Genomic DNA, 15,884 nt, shown 5'->3' with positions numbered 1-15,884 from the left:
CCTGAAGTAACACTGGCTCACAGGGAAGCTACTGCTAAAAAAATGACACAGATTGTATGCAAGGAGGGTCTGAACAATTTGTTGTATGGGTGTGCCATGATAGTTTCTGAAAAATCCTTTCCTTAGGATTTTTTTTCTCCTGAGAAGCTGAGAAACCTCAGGAAAAAAATGTAAACAATGGTTATCTGCTGCTGTGGAATGCAACAGGTGCATCTGTGATTGGTCTCATGTGGTTGTTTCTAATTAATGGCCAATCACAGTCCAGCTGTCCAGACTGTCTCAGTCAGTCACAAGCCTTTGTTATCATTCCTGTTCCATTCTTAGCTAACCTCCTGATGAAATCCTTTCTTCTATTCTTTTAGTGTAGTTTTAATATAATATACATCATAAAATAATAAATCAAGCTTTCTGAAACATAGAGTCAACATTCTTGTCTCTTCCCTCATCCTCAGACCCCTGTGAACACCATCACACTTAATTTACACCTGATTTTTAAAAAAAGGAGAGAAGAATCTAGTTAGACCTTTAGTAGTACCTGAACAGCACCTGAAGGAGTACAAGGATAATACTCCAGGTATTTTAGGAGTAGGTCAAAAAGCCTTATAGACACAGCTTAAGCTAGAAATGTGGAAAATCATCACAGAATGAGGTTAAAAAAGACAGGTTACAGCACATCTTCCAGAGAAAAATGTAGAGAAAAGGAAAGGATGTTGAAGAAACATGCCAGGTGTGGCTGGGATGTTCCTAGCACAGCACATGCACTCAGTGATCAGGTTTGTGGTTTCTTTCCCATTCCCAATCCTTTGGATTCAGCCCTTGGGGTGCTCATGGGACTCTGGGACATTGGTGTGTACAAGGGCATCACTGGACTGTGCAGTATGAGCCCTTAGTGAGGCCAGATGGAAACAGAAGCTGCTGCAGGAGATCAGTGAACACACTCAAACTTGTTAGAGCAGTGGAGAACAGTCTTTATTATCAAAAACAATAAAATACTTAAAGAGGAGTCAGGTTTATACAAAAGCATTTGTAATTTCAATAATTTATTTACAAGGCAATTAGGCAATGAAGAAGAAGTGAGAAGATACCAGAACTTCTCACTTGTTTAAAGTGACCAGGCTCCTTCCAAGCAAGTGCTTTACACCCACCCAGCACATCCAGAAATATGGGACAAATCAGAATTCCTGCAGAGGTTGTTCAGTGAGCAACCAATGCTCAAGCTGCAATTACCACAGAGATCAGATTTGCCAGGAATAACACTTTTTATCATTTACTTTTCAGTTGTGTCAGGGCAGAAAGGGATGGAAAACCTGTGACAGAAATCCCCATTAAAAGCAAGCAGTGATGCCTCCCTGTGGGACAGGCAGAACAATTCTCTGTATCAGTGAGCACCCCTGCTGCTGGTTTCACTGAAAAATTGGGCAAGTTGGATGTCCACAGCAGAAATAAAAGGATAAGAAGTCAGCTGGCTTTGAGTTAGTACCTACCCAGTAAAACACTACACAGAGTTGAAATACCAGCCTTTCACAACATCTACTCCATGCTTCTCTTCACACAAGTACTGGTTATGCAGAGAAACTTCTTTACTGGCTTCAAAGGACAGGTTCTGCACATCTGTGAAGCTCCTGGAACACATGAAGCTAAATCAGTGACTCTGAAGGACAAAAATTCTGCTTTAGCCCAAACACTGCATGCCTGGACATGTACATCCTTCTCCTACTATGGCCCCACAAGAAGAAAATAAATGTAAAATGTGAATTTTCTTCTCAAAAGTAGGAACTAGGAGGAGAGATGGGGCAGTTGAGTGGCTTAATGGTCTATTAATCCTCAAAGATTTTAACTCCAATCTCTTCTGGGGCAATGAAGGAAGGGAAGGACATCAGTTATGATTTATCTCTTCCTCCCCCTCCCAGGGATGGTTTGTACTTGTTGTCACAACAGTTGAGAAGAAAACCCTTCTCTGTGCTCCTTGTGCCCTCACAAGGATGACACATTTGCAGGGTTGTTATTTTGGACAGTTTGTAGCTCACTTGTCTGTCTCCTGGGTTTCTCCACTCCTACACACCTAAACTTGCCAAGTCTGTTCTTGCTCAGTGAAATTCCCAGCTGAAGTGGCAGAGAATGGCACACTGAGGTGGCTCACCCTCAGATAACCCTCCTCCACTCTGAGTTCTGGATACATTCTGGCAAGGGATAGAGATTTTCCTCCAAATATTTAGTCAACAAATCTTTCCACCCAATTGTTGTGATACCTTTGAAGCCCTTGACTCAGTTGCTGAGACACTTCTTGAAGCTCTTTCAGTGCACCAAGTGCTTTTCCACCATCCTCTGAGTGCTCTGGCATAACTTCTGTCAGAAGCTCCTGTGTGATCCTTAATTGCTTTTCCAGTTCCTCTGGAAGATGAGAAGTTAAAAGGTATTACTAAAAATGAACCAGTTAGTACAAGATATTAACAGCTGGAGTAACCCAGAGACAGGTGAAAAGATGACAAAAAAAAAATTCAGCTTTTACAAAACCACCATGAAACTGTGAAAGCCAAATTATTTTTCACTGTTGTGACTAGCAGCAGCAACAGGCTATTAAAATTGCTCATCAAGCTCTCATTTAGAGTATGTCAAAGATTTTAAAGAGAAATGTAAGAGGGAAAACAAGTTTTAGACACCCAAAGTTCCCTGGCCAGTATTGCTGTTGGCATGTATCCCCTTCATGAAATCTACTCAGCTATTTCCTAACATTCACAAACAAAAAATGCACTTATTCCTTTCTAGTCTTCTCACAAGAATTCTAAGTTCTTCAAGAAATGTTTTTCATTTGTCCTAAAGTGCAAGATTACTGAAAATGATTTAAGAATCTTGTTTTTTGCAGACCAGCAGTTCAAAAATGTAACTTTTTGTCCAGACTTCAATACAAAATGCATGTACTGGTTTATTTAAATATTCTCTGATTTAAAGACAGCACATGATAACATTTAAGCTCCAGTTCTACAAAAAACAGAAGTTTGAGCAAGTCTGCCCAGGTGAATCTGTCCCTCAAACACAGAAAAAAGAAAGATCAGAGCATTCCTGTAAGTTATTTACACAGTAGGAAAAAGAAAGGGGGAGGAATGCCATGAATAAAAGTTAAAATACATAGAAACCTGCTAAAGAAGGTGTATATGAAGACTGAGCTAACTTTAAAAGTTTTTTTAATAAAAAGTTTTCAAAATTTTGCAAGTTTTTTTAATAAAATTCTCTGCTGCAAGATAGAAAGCTGTGTAGTTAAGTGGTTAAAGAGAGGTAAGAATTCCACACAGCACAATGTGTGATTATGTATCCACACAGGCTCTCAGAGCACACACAGTTCCTCCAGTGGCTGATGCAGCAGTAACAATGTGAGAATTTTTTTAGCATAAACCCACTAAAACTGAAAGCAAATTTGAGAAATGAAATTTTCATACCAAGGTAGGTTTGCTTATCTCCTTCTATGTGAATGTTCTTTATGGGTAATTCGTGTCTTGTGGCATCCAGGCCAGCTGCAAAGTTTCTGTATTGCTCTTTAAACTGCTCACACACAGCAACCAGGGGAGACAGCACTTCTATCTGAAAGAGAAACCCTGATCAACACCTCTCCAAAAATATCTGTCATTACACATCTGGCTCACTACAAAAAAAAAAACTTCATGATCGAACCAAACACCACTCTGAAATGCTTAATGACAGAGGAATTCAAGAAGTCTGTGGTACAATAATCCTACCAAAGTGTTGATCGTGTTTTCCTCTCTGCCCTCAGTACCATTCCCTTGTTTCTGTAGCTCAGAGAGATTGGCAACACAGCCAGCAAAGGGTTTTATATCAGATTCTTTGATTGTAATTAACAAGTGTGTTCTCCAAAAGCCTTGTTTGATTTTTTTCAATGAGTATTTATTAAAAAGCAAAGAGAGTCAGTTTTGAAAATTCATTATTCAAACATTAATTATTCATTAGAAACCTGTCTTCTTACAATTAGGCCAGAACTACTTGTGGCTAACACATACAAACAAGGCAAATAAAAAACAGAATCTCTGAAATCTCTGCCCTTGCCCAGGAGCTCCAGCTTCCCCTTCCTGTCTGTCCACTGGGGAACTCAACAGTGCCAAAGGTGCTGCAGGCCTCAGCAGGAAGGAGAGATTTATTTCCTTTAAGATGTATGAAATTGTAACCCTGCAGGCCACAGAAACAGAGAAATCTCCCCTGGATAAAGGACTACATCATAAATGAGTTTCTGTAACTACAGAGAAACATTTTTAAAACTTACCTGTTTGTCTAATACTTCATTGAGCTTCTGCTTTCTCTCCTCGAGCAGAATTTCACGTTTCAGCTCCAAGAGCTTCTCCTGCTGTCTCCGCTTCTCTTCACACAACATTAACAAGTTTTTTTCTGCTTTCTCCTCCATCTTGGCAACCCTTTTTTCCATCTATTACATCCCAAAAATATTCACAATTAAAGCAATGCTACATCTGAGCAATTAACATATTCTGAACAAAGAAATGCAAGCCTCAGATTAGATCAAAGAGTTTCAATTAATGAAGAGGAGACCTCACACAGTAAGCAGAGAAAATCAGAATTAAAGATCCTCTTAAGACTCTTTCCTCACTCCTATTTAAAGGAAAATACACAGAGCACTGAGGGAACAAAGTCACTGCCACAACCTTCAATTCCAGACAGAATCACACTTTTCCCCAAAATTTCTGCCTCCCCCTAATTCCCAAGAACCAGCATTAGCTTAATAAACTGGTATTGAATGATAGCAAGTCTTATGGTTTTAAAAAATGATAAAAATATACAGTCACAAAACCCTAACTTTTATAGGTCAGCAAGTATTTAAGAAATTAAACAATTCCCCCATATCAAGTTCTATGTGAAACACCAAATATTTGAGCAGCTCTCACCCTTAATTTTAGGAAAGTTAAAATTAGTGTCTCAGATTCCAGCACTTCCAGCAGATCAGAAGAAGCAGTTGCCTTCAGAAAAGAAAAGAATATTTTACATCAAGTTAGGTATTGAAATAATTGTTTTATCAGTGGTGAAATTAATTACCAAAATAATTACTGATAGTCCAATTCATGCCTGGAATCAGGCAGCTCAATGATAAAATTTTATTTTTTAACACTCATGTTAATTAAACACATCTCTTTGTTCCACCACCTTTAATAATATTTTCAGCAGATTTTCATTATTCTGGCAGAGATTTTGAAGCTCCAGTGCTACACTGAATGGGATGCACAAATAAGGCCCTTTTTATTAGATTGAGTCAGTGTTTGTTCTCAGAACAAAAATGCCAGGAAATACTTAAAAATAATGGGATATAATTAAAGAGTATGGGCAGGAATGCAAGAAGAATCCACCTGAGGAGATGCAATAATTGGAACAGATTTTTTATCACAAGTAATGGAAGGAAAGCTCTGGTCAGTGCCCAGGTGTCTGATCAACACAGCAAACACTGCCAGCTCTGACTTCTGCAAGGAGGCTTTGGGTCCTCCCAGGGCCTCAGCTGTAATTCAGATTAAAGATAAACAGAAAACCTTCATTTCAAAATAAATATCCTTACCAATGGAAGCAGTGAGACTCACCTTACGAGTCTTATTCATTCTTTTCTTTGTCTCTGAATTCTTTTCTGAAACAGATTCTGAATAAGAACTCTTCTTGGGGTCACTGTTATCTGAATCACAACAACAAAGTTAGTGTGCTGCTCTTCTGAGAGGTCTGTAGGGTGAGTCAAGAGACCACCAGGTTCTTTAAAGGCAGAGATCATTTTAAAATCATTGTGTGCACCAGTAAGAAAGATCTGTGCTCTGTTTCTGGCTCAGATTTACTCATGAGCAGACATGGATCACTTAGCTTTGAGTGACAAACAAATGTGATCCACTTGTCAGAAGGGCTGACACCCACCTGTTATAGGAACAAAGACTCAAGAGTACTTTATTCTTTAATCTTTGACTTTATTCTTTACTTTTAGACTTTAAATAAAAACAGAGCACCAAAAGATGTCAATTAAGAGGTTATTTTAAACTCCAAAAGTATTGGTACCTCTACTTAAAATCCTTTTGTGAATATACAAGAATACAACAATTTCTTATCTCCAAGTTTCAGCACACACATTAAAAAAAAAAACAAAAAAAAAAAAAAAACAAAAAACACCCAGAAATGGTGTATGAATGGAAATTTACCATTAATAGCAGAAATGTCAAGGTCTGGTAGCTTCATTTGCTCTTCATCTATTAAAGTGGACTGCAAGTCACCCTTCTCAAGACCAGCCTGATTCAATGAGCTGAGGTTCACACCTGTAGAGAGAAGCTGTTATCAGACTAGGAGAATCAGAACTAGAAGAATAAGGCTCAGCACAAATCACAATTCCACGTGGACAAGGTTCCTCCAGAGCTCATCAGAAACACTCTCTCTTCCCAGCAATGTCTAATAAGCACCTGTTTTCTAATGAACAGCCTTAAAAACTTATTTTTCTTGAACCTCCTGAGAAAGTTACCAACTGGAATTGCAGCCAGAATGGAAAATTATTATGGCTACAGCTCACTCTCTAAAAAGCGAGAATCCCCCATAAAGTGAGACCCTTTGAGGTCCCAATTCCCAGAAAATAAGGGAATAATTTGTCTCAATAACTGGGTATCTGTGGAGACAACCAAGGACTATCAGTAATACCAGACAGGAACCATTGGTAATAACAAAAGAAATAAAAATGGATGGGTTTGCAGACAGATTTTCTGTCATTCACATTTGGCTTAACAGAAAGATCAAATAAAAAAAGCAGAGTAATGGTGAGGGCAGAGGAAAAGAACCATCCTGCAGAAGGCAGGAAAGACCAAATCACTCAATGCCAGAGCCAGGACCTGATTTGTCTTAGTCCCACATCAAGTTTCTTAATTTCTTATGCATATAAATAATAACTGCCAGTAATGCAAATAACACAAAATATCACTACCTTAGAGTTAACAGTTTCATAGGCTAGAAATACAAAATAATAACTTTTAAACACTGGTAAAACTTACTAGCAGAAGCTTTATGTTTCTGAGAGACAACCGCTCTTGCTTCAGCTCTAGAAGACAGCAGTGAACTGTTTGCTGAGGAGTAACCTGAGGAAGCATCCTGAAAATAAAGAAAACAGATAAGACAGATGATAATCAGCAGTATCTTACCTTCAACTTAAATGCTGACAATAAACAACTAAATCCCAGGTCACCTTGCTGCTTTGCAAGTCACCTGAGTACAGTCCCAAGCTCCCACCTAGCAGCACTCCACAACTCCCTCATAACCCCAGCAGAGGTGGTTTCCCCTCTGTTTTGTTTTTTTTTGGTTGGCTGAGGTGTTGTTTTTTTTTTTTTTTTTTTTTTTTTTTTTTTCCCTCCTCACTGCCACACGTCCAAGCAGCCCCTCACACCTTTGCTGCCTTTCGCTGAGCGACGCCTGAGCTTGGCTGTTTCAGCACCGTCTTGCTTTGTTTCTTATCTAACTGCAGGTAGCGAGACTGAACGACTCTTCCTCCTAAAGAGAGCAAAGACAGCTCAGCTGGGCCCACCGCGGGGCGTCCCCGCCTCAGGTCGGGTCCCCCCTCAGCCAGTGCGGATCCGCCCTCACCCCACGCTACCTCTCCGCTTAGCTTTAGGCGTTTGTCCGGCCGCCGCCATACCGCTGCCCTCCGAGGACATCGCGCCGAGGCAGCCGAGGGCGAGCGAAGGACCGAGGGAGGATCGCTCCCCCTCAGCGGCCGCAGCCGCCATCGCTTTTGAATCACCGCGCATGGGCGGGCCAAGGCGGGGGCGGGGAGGGTGTGGCAGAGCGCCCCCTGGCGGCGCGGAGGAATGAAACCCTCCCGGGGGCTGCGCTGCTTTTAAATAAAGCGTTAAAGGAGGGTCTGGCTACTCCTGCAGCACGGCTGGCCCTAAAAGTGCTCCTTGCCTCAGGCTTTTGGTGGGAGGTAGCTTTAGCTGGTGGAGTCTGTTCTGGGATCCTCAGTACAAGAAAGATAAGGGGCTGCTGGAGAGAATCCAATGGAGGCCACAGAGATGATGAGTCTGGAGCATCTGTGTGATGAGGAGAGACTGTGGGAGCTGCTTAGCCCAGAGAAGAGAGGGCTGAGAGAATCCCATCAGTCCTATATAAATATATAAATATACCGCTCTAAGAGGCATACAGAGGATGGTGCTACTGCTCAGTGATGCCCAGTGACAGGATGAGGAGTAATGGGCACAAGCTAAAACATAAGACAAACCCCTCAACATGAGGAAGAACTTCTTTACGTTGAGGGCGGCCAAGAACTGGAACAGCTGCTCAGGGAGGATGTAGAGTTTCCCTTTCTGGAGAGAGGCGTTCCTGTGTCATCTGCTTCAGGTGGAGACAGGACTGGGTGATCTCCGAAGGTCCTTTCCAACCTAAACAATTCTGTGATTCTGTGAACCACTGTGCCCCAGGGCTCTGACACACCGAGCACCAGCCACCCCACAACAACCGCAGCGGCAGGCGGGGACGCTCTCCGCCCAGCAGGACCCCAGGGTTCTTCGGCTTTGACAGAAATCCACCCCCACTGCCTCAAATAGACAGACAGATAGACAGACAGAGCACCTGGCTGCTGCTGCTGCCACCACCCACCCGCAGCGGGGGCGAGAAGCGGGCTCGGGGCTTGAACCCGGGACTCCAGCATCATCTCCCCTCCCACTCCCTCCAGGCCGTGCTGCCCATGCGCATGCGCGGGGCGAGAGCGGCGCTGAATGGGCGCGCCCCGGCCCCCCCCACCCGGAAGTGGCGCGCGCGGGGCCTGTGGCGGCGGCGGGGCCGGGCCGGGCGGCCGCGCTTCGACACCGGCGCAGGTAACGGGCCCCGCGCTCCTCTTCCCCTGCTCCGCACACCTCCCGCTCCTTCGCTACGGGCTACCCAGCGCTGTGGTGGCCGTGCCTTGCAGCGACCGATCTCGCACCGAGCGCTGTGGGCGGCCGGGGCAGCTCTGAGGGGGCGTGTGGGGGTCGGCTCTGAGGGGATCTGTGAGAGTCGGGGCCGATGTAAGGGAGCGCGGGAGGGTCGGCTCGGAGAGGCTGTCTGGGGGTCACTTGCAGCCCGGGGGGCACTTCCAGCCCGGGGCAGCCGCCTTGAGGAGCTCGGGGCCGGAACGGTTCCCCGGGACTCCCTGAGGAGCTCGGGTGTGCCCGGCTCCGGGGTCTGTGCCCGGCTCCGGGGTCTGTACCCGGGCTCGGCGGGCTGTGCCCGGCTTGGGTGTGCTGTGGGGCAGTGCCGGGGCTCCGTGGGGCTGTTCCCGGGCTCCGGGAGGCTGTGCCGGGCTCCGGGGGTTTGTACCCGGTTCATGGGGGCTGTGCCGGGCTCCGGGGGCTGTGCCCAGCTCCAGGGCTGTGCCCGGGGCTCCAGGGGTCTGTACCCGGTTCATGAGGTCTGTGCTGGGGCTTTGGGGGGCTGTGCCGGGTTCGGGGGTCTGTACCCGATTCATGGGGGCCGTGCCGGGGCTCCGGGGGCTGTGCCCGGCTCGGGGTGCTGTACCCGGTTCATGGGGGCTGTGCCGGGGCTCCGGGGGCTGTGCCCGGCTCCGGGGCTGTACCGGACACGGGCAGATGCTGATAATGTGTCAGCGGTGCCCAGGGAAAGGGAAGTGTCCGACCCCGGCTGTGCCTCCCTTTTCTCGGGTAGATCCTGCCCGCTGAGCAGGGCACGGTGTTGCTTCCAGCTCCTGTGTTTTTTTTTTTCCGTCCCCTGCTTGTGATTTTTCGGTGTTCTGTGCTGTCTTTGACTCTCGGTATGAGCAGCCTGTAATCTTTCAGACACATATCTCACGATCTTACAAAAAAATCGTTAAAGCTCTCAGGGTTCTTTGGTTTCTTTGTGTTATTTTCGAGCAGCTCCTGACGGCCGGTGCTGCTGCTGTGCTGAGATCGTGCTTTATCCTGATGAATGTCATTGCCCACTTGAATCGTGCCTTTTGCTGTGTGCATGTCGATAGTGCTCTGTGTTTTTGGCAAGCTCAGTTTTGCAATCTCTGGGAAGTAAAAACTTTTGCAAGCTCGGAACATCCTTTGTTACATGTTTCTAGACTAAAAGTATCAGACTACTCTCCTGACTCATGACAATTGTGGCCATCGGTCTGATACAGGTATGTGTGATCCTGCTGGAAGATGAATTCCCACTATGACTTTAGCTTTGTTTTCTGTTACTGTGTAAGCATTTTGGTAATTTTTTTTCGCCCAGCTTTATTTGCAATTCTCGTTTGTTGAAAAGCGAGAAGCGCTTTGGATGCAAACGAGCTGAGCATTCTTTGATTTCACCTTCTGGAAAAGGGTGACAATGGAGCAGAGGGCTGGAGACGATCTCAAGCTCCTGGCAGATGCAATTACCCTTTCAAAGATGTCATCAGCGTCCTCCCACGGTGCTCCTAGAGGTGGATCGGTATCGGTGCGTCTGCCAAGCTGTTTGCAAATAAGTTTGTCATGGGTAATTAGGAGCCCTTTGATTTCCAGGCCTGTTAGCTGCAATCCAGGGCTGAAGAACTTGCCCTAAAGAAACAGCGTGGGGTGAGCTCGCATTCCGGTTTAGGATGTTGCTGTCACACCCAGCGAGTTTTAGTGAGCCCTGGGTGGTTTTAACTCAGGACCTTGTCAGGAACAAACCCATGTAATGTAGGGGAAGCAGCTTGGGGAGCATTTAATGCATATTTCAATTAGCTCCAAGATTCATTGTGGCTTTTTTTAGAAAATAGTTCAGCTTGGGGTTTTTTTTGTCGTTGCACTGCTATGGGGTTTTCTGCCTGCCCTACATCTGAAGGGCAATAACATTGTGCTTTTCAGGATGATGCATCTGAAGCCACTTCCTCAATCTTTAATCCTTAATTATTCACATAAAACTCGGGAGTTACTGCAGTAATGCAAAGTATTTTGTAGAACTGTACAAAAAAGTTTGGGAGTTTTTTTTTCTTTGTTACTGTGCTCGAACATTTGGCTCAACAAAAAGCTTTTTCACGAGTTGAATGTTGCAGCTCCTGCAGTGACAGCTGCCTGCACAAACTGTCCATTCCCTGTGGGAGGATTCCCAGCTCTGAGCTCTTCTGTGGAACCCAAAACGCCCAAGGAGCTGAATAATTTAGAAAGAATAAATGCAGCTGATGAAAGATTGAAGGGAGGCTCACCTAGGAAGGAAAACTTTTCTGACCCACAGTGATTCAAACATCAGAGCTCTTGAATAATCCTGTGCATGAATAACGGGTTTGACTCACATGCACACTGAGGCTAAATATGGCCTTTCCTCAGCTCCAAGGTCACAGGGCAGGATTTGCATATCCCAGGCTTTGAAAAAGGAAGAATTCCTAAAAAAATGCAGCAGTGTTGGCTGTCTGAGCAGTCAAGGAAAAATAAAAACTCTGATTCAACAGAAGGTTTTGGCTCAGTGTTTTTTGGGGGTTTGAAGGTGAAGGTGTTTATCACATTTCTAAGAACCAAGGCTTGTTTATGCTAATGTCAAAGAGAAGCAAAGCCTGAGATGCTGATAAGGGTTTATTTTTCTAACGGGAATGTCTTTATTTCCCAAAATGAAAATTCAGAGGTTTTGTCTGTAGAATATTGTGTTTTCTTGGTGTATCAAGTGACTTAAGCCTGGCTTGTGGAGTTGCTTTTATCAAGGCTTTATTGTCTTGTGTGTCTCTGATTACCAAATGAAACTCAATGCAGATTCCAGAAAAATCTGCCCTTTCTAGAAAGACCATTGATACTAAACAATAAAAGTGTTTTTCAAGCTATTTTGGACATGTGTACATTCTGTTCAGCCTAAAGTTTCTTCAAAAAATTTCTCATCAGTGTAAATGCAACATTAGAGCAATGAAACTTTTATTTCCTTTGTTGCCAGCTGTAGCCCTGTTAAGAAAAAAAAAAAAAACTACAAAAGGTGATAGAATTTTATTTATTTGTTGTGTTAAATTGTTGTTAAATTTTTTTTTAAACTATTAACTTGTGAATTGGTAGGATTTTGTGAATTTGTAAGTTGTTAATATTTGGGTAATTGTTGGAGGTTGATTAGGTAAAGTTAGAATAATTTTTTTACGTTTATTATTAGTATTTACATAAGTAAGGTTTTGAATAATATAAGAGTGGGTTTGTTTATTTGGATATTGTTTTTTGATTGCTTGAGTTAATTTGTTTAAAAAAGAATTGTAGGATTTAGTTTTATTTTGTTTGATTAGTGGATAAGAATCTAAATGTGTGTTAGTTGGTTTAAGTGAAAATAAGGGTTTTTTTAAGTATTTTTAATGTTTGTTAAAATAGGTTGAGGTAGGTTTATTGTTTGATTTTTAGTTTTATGGTAAGGTGAGTTATTAGTTAATTGAGTAACATTTAAATTTGTATAATTAGCATTTGTATATTTTTGAGCTAATTTATTAAGAAGTTTTTTTTTTTATTGTAGTTTTTATAGTGAGTATTGTGAATTGGTTAAAATTAGAGAAGATATATTTTTATATTCTTTTGGCTTGCATTCTTTACCTCTGAGCCTTTCACTTGCTTTGCCTTGATTCCTCAGCTGGGCCACATTTTCTGAATCATGCTCTCATGTGTAACTCTGTGACATCACACTTTGATAGGTAACATCCCTGATAAGAACTCTGTGTTTTGAGGTGAGATTGTGTTTTAATGTGAATTTGAGTCACTCAGAGGAAGTGGCTGCTTGAGGGTGGGGATAGGATCAGGGCCCCAGCAGCAGGTAACAGAGAAGGAACTGTCCCAAAAAGGATTTCTTTGACTTTTTCCTGTGTTACACTGCATTGCAGCCCAGCTTGCAGGAACTTCCCTGCAGGGTTGATTGCAAAGAGCGGTAACAAATGTGGTGTAATTTTTGTGTGGTCCATTCAGAACTCCTCCTTTTGGAGCAGAAATCCAAGTACTTTTAAAGAAAAGCAAGAATCTAAAGTTGTTCAGTGTGACTAGAACCTGAAGTGATTTTCAGGTAATCACAAATGCTTGGAATACTGAAAAAATTAAAATCAATTATGCTCAGTTAACAGACATGAGGTAAGACAAGGATCTTCACTTTTCCTGTTAATTGTAGAAACTTTAAAATGTCTCTGTAGCCTGATTTGCTGGAAATTCCTTACTTTGGAAATCAGGGTTAATAACAGCTGAATATTTTGAATTTGCCAAATGCTGAATATTTTGAATTTGCCAAATGCTGAATATTTTGAATTTGCCAAATGCTGAACATTTTGAATTTGCTAAATGCTGAACATTTTGACTTTGCTAAATGCTGAACATTTTGACTTTGCTAAATGCTGAACATTTTGAATTTGCTAAATGCTGAACATTTGAAATTTGCTAAATGCTGAACATTTTGAATTTGCTAAGTGCTGAATATTTTGAAATTGCTAAATGTTTTCAATTTAACCAAACAGATTGGTCACTTTTGGGGATGGTCATTGGCAGTTCTGGTGTTGAATATCAGGACCAAGTACCTGTGGTAGATTTACACTTTTGTGGTGAGAATTGTTTGGTGAGCAGTGGGAGAAGCTGGAATTTTTCCCTCTGAGGATGCAGCAGTGGAAATGCACATGAAAATGTGATGAACTGGAATATTACACAGTTCATCCTCAACAATTTTGCTGTAATGGTAGCTTTCCCTTTTTAGCTTCACCATGATTCACTGACTAAATATGTGCCTTCAAATTATGGCCTTATTTAAACTAAAGAGAGACCCTGCACTGATTGGGGCAAAGCTCTGGGCTGGAGTTCCACTCTGTTACCACTGTTGGCTTTAATGCCTATTAAAAAATTATTAATTGCCTTAATGGAGTCTGGAAAACCCTCCCAAAACACCACCAAAATTACGACCTAGAATTGGAATTTTTGGTTTTGTTACTAAAATTTTCTGAGCAAAATCAAATTTACGGATTTTTTCCTCTTCTGTGTATTGAAAAGGGATTTCTTATAAGAAAAGGTATTGAAAGAACTTGAGGTAACTGCAGAATTTCCACCTCCAGGCAGAGGCCAGCACTGGTGGTTGGGCTGCAGGGTTTGCCTGTGATGTGTTTGGTTTCAGGATTACTTTCTTTCTTGTATTTCTCCTTTTACTGCCAGTATTCTCTGCACCTGAATTCAGGCTTGTGCTTCCATGATGAACCAGATCCCACAGAATAAATATTTCAGTTGCTTCAAATTGTCTAAATAATTGATCATAAAATGAGAAGGAATCATTGCAATCTCTTCAGACTGCTCTTGACATAAACAAGAGGGTGGTACCTAATTAACTCTCTAATTAACTTGGTTACTGGGGGCTGGCTGATTTTCTAAAAAGAGGTTTGGTGTCAGTTAAATTTTTGCAGTTGAACCTTCTGCTGGTGTTTTTGTCTCCTGTTTGCCTGGGTTTGTTTAGCTGGGAGTTGCAGCCTGTGCTCTGTGTTGTGGCTTTGTCCTCCAGCCTGGTGATTGTACCCAAGTGCAGCTCCTGTGCTGATAACAGGGTCCTCTGTGTGCTCCTGGCAGACAAAGCTTGCAGAGTGTTTGCCTGCAAAGGGAGTTATTTTCTTGTTGTTGCTGCCCTTAGCTGCTTAATTGAAATTTGTATTTATTCTAGATGCTGTGTTGGTCATATCTTCTGAGTCCAAGGGTGATAGGGCTGCCTAATGAAATATTAATTTATGTTTATCTGGAGATTGCATTCACTGTCATGCTTGGGGTGCTATGGTAGAAAACCATGTTCAAATAATTCCTTGCTGTGCTTTCAAACCTATTTCAGGATATCTGCCCTTCCATCCCTCTGATACAGATTGCTTCTTGGATAAAGTTGAAGTTTTATTTATCTGTAAACTCAGCAGAAATTTGTTAAGCAGTTGTTTTCTTACTCCTATATTCCTGAACTATTTAATTGATTTAACTTCTTGCTGCCTTCTCCATCTATGATATGTTCTTTATCAGTAACTCTTTGCTTTTTTTTAGAACCATCATGAAAATGTTTACTTTGATGCCAAGAGCCCAGCTTCACTAGGAACTCACCCTCCAAGTGCTTGAAGACACCTGTCCTTAGTTGAATACTGGGACTCATTAGGTAACCAATTAATAATCTGTCCAGTGAATGCTCTTTTGCTTTTATGTTCTAATTTGTAGCTTGAAAAATTGTTCAGTGAGAAGCCAGAGGTCTGTCTCTTTCAGAGCAGTGTTGTCATCAAATAAATTTGATATCCTTTGTAAGAAAATCACAAGTAGTAGGAGACCAGCAGGTTTTCCTCAAACCTCTGCAATATCTGGACATTCTCAGATGGAAAAATTGAATTTTCCAGTTGTACTCACTTGAGCAGACCCTACTGGCTTGGGTTTGTCACTTGTAGAGAAGTGACATCTGCACTCTGATTTCCCCTTTGGGAAGTGTGAGCTGGGATCTTGAGCAATGTCCCAAATTTTGGTGGCTGACATGAGACAAGGTTAGGAAATGTGTGTCAGTAAAGTCACAGGTCAGCACTGAGGTTCAGCTCTTCTGTGTTGGCAAAAAGCTGCTGCAAGGTTTTTTGGGGAGCTTTTTTGGCCAAAATGCTTCTGAGGGGACTTCCTCTAACTCAGCAGACTGAGTGTCTGAAACTCATTGCTGGGGAGTGAAAAAAGGAAGTCTGCAAAAGGCTGTGTCCTTTCAAGTGGCTGAGTAGCTGCAGAGGAAAATGGTCACTGTTCTGTTTTTCTGTCTGTGCTCAGGTGGATCTTCCCCATGGGCACAGACAGAAAATCTGCACATTCTGCTCTGTGTAAGGTTTGAGCTTTTATCTATTAAAAATGCTTAACACTTGTTTAATTACTTCAAAGGTGCTTCAGACTCCTTTAGTGGCCAGTGGTAATTGCAGGAAATCAGAGGGCACTTGGAGCTCCCTGCTGCAGCCTTTGGATGGCCTGGCTCTTGGA

General features: G+C 42.6%; 2 protein-coding genes across 12 annotated transcripts in view; one reads left to right on the top strand and one right to left on the bottom strand.

Annotated features, from left to right (window-relative positions):
* Positions 1 to 944: 944 nt before the first annotated feature.
* Positions 945 to 7,736, bottom strand: HAUS8 (HAUS augmin like complex subunit 8). Of its 2 annotated transcripts, none has more exons than XM_063160706.1 (10): positions 7,613 to 7,736; positions 7,406 to 7,509; positions 7,017 to 7,113; positions 6,183 to 6,296; positions 5,586 to 5,674; positions 4,905 to 4,976; positions 4,271 to 4,429; positions 3,435 to 3,576; positions 2,250 to 2,391; positions 945 to 1,622 (listed from the first exon to the last, which is right to left on the bottom strand). In XM_063160706.1, the coding sequence occupies exons 1-10, from the start codon at positions 7,671 to 7,673 to the stop codon at positions 1,496 to 1,498; spliced, it is 1,107 nt and encodes a 368-aa protein (XP_063016776.1). In that variant the 5' UTR covers positions 7,674 to 7,736; the 3' UTR covers positions 945 to 1,495. The 2 variants fall into 2 exon arrangements, with proteins under 2 accessions (XP_063016776.1, XP_063016780.1); XM_063160710.1 differs by having other exon boundaries at positions 5,586 to 5,629; positions 7,613 to 7,734.
* Positions 7,737 to 8,783: 1,047 nt separating this feature from the next.
* MYO9B (myosin IXB) overlaps positions 8,784 to 15,884 on the top strand; it is a 48,274-nt gene continuing 41,173 nt past the window's right edge. For 9 of the 10 annotated variants that reach the window (XR_010028404.1, XM_063160900.1, XM_063160899.1 and 6 more), the window contains exons 1-2: positions 8,784 to 8,831; positions 14,934 to 15,042. The gene's annotated coding sequence lies outside the window, so the exon portion shown is untranslated. Of the gene's footprint in view, positions 8,832 to 12,584; positions 12,623 to 14,933; positions 15,043 to 15,884 lie in introns of those variants that run through there. The other variant, XM_063160894.1, reaches the window with a different exon arrangement.

This window comes from Melospiza melodia, chromosome 7 (assembly GCF_035770615.1).
Source record: "Melospiza melodia melodia isolate bMelMel2 chromosome 7, bMelMel2.pri, whole genome shotgun sequence".
NCBI lineage: Eukaryota > Metazoa > Chordata > Aves > Passeriformes > Passerellidae > Melospiza > Melospiza melodia.
Note: the sequence above shows the minus strand (reverse complement) of the source record. Positions and strands in the feature narration are given on the sequence as shown.

Bases quoted from the DNA above. Each gene is read 5' to 3' on its own strand.
- HAUS8 (XM_063160706.1), bottom strand. From the start codon at position 7,673: ATGTCCTCGGAGGGCAGCGGTATGGCGGCGGCCGGACAAACGCCTAAA. The intron at 4,430-4,904 runs GTGAGAGCTGCT...GGGATGTAATAG, and splicing joins TAACTTTCCTAAAATTAAGG to ATGGAAAAAAGGGTTGCCAA. The intron at 3,577-4,270 runs GTAAGTTTTAAA...TTTCTCTTTCAG, and splicing joins ATGAAGTATTAGACAAACAG to ATAGAAGTGCTGTCTCCCCT.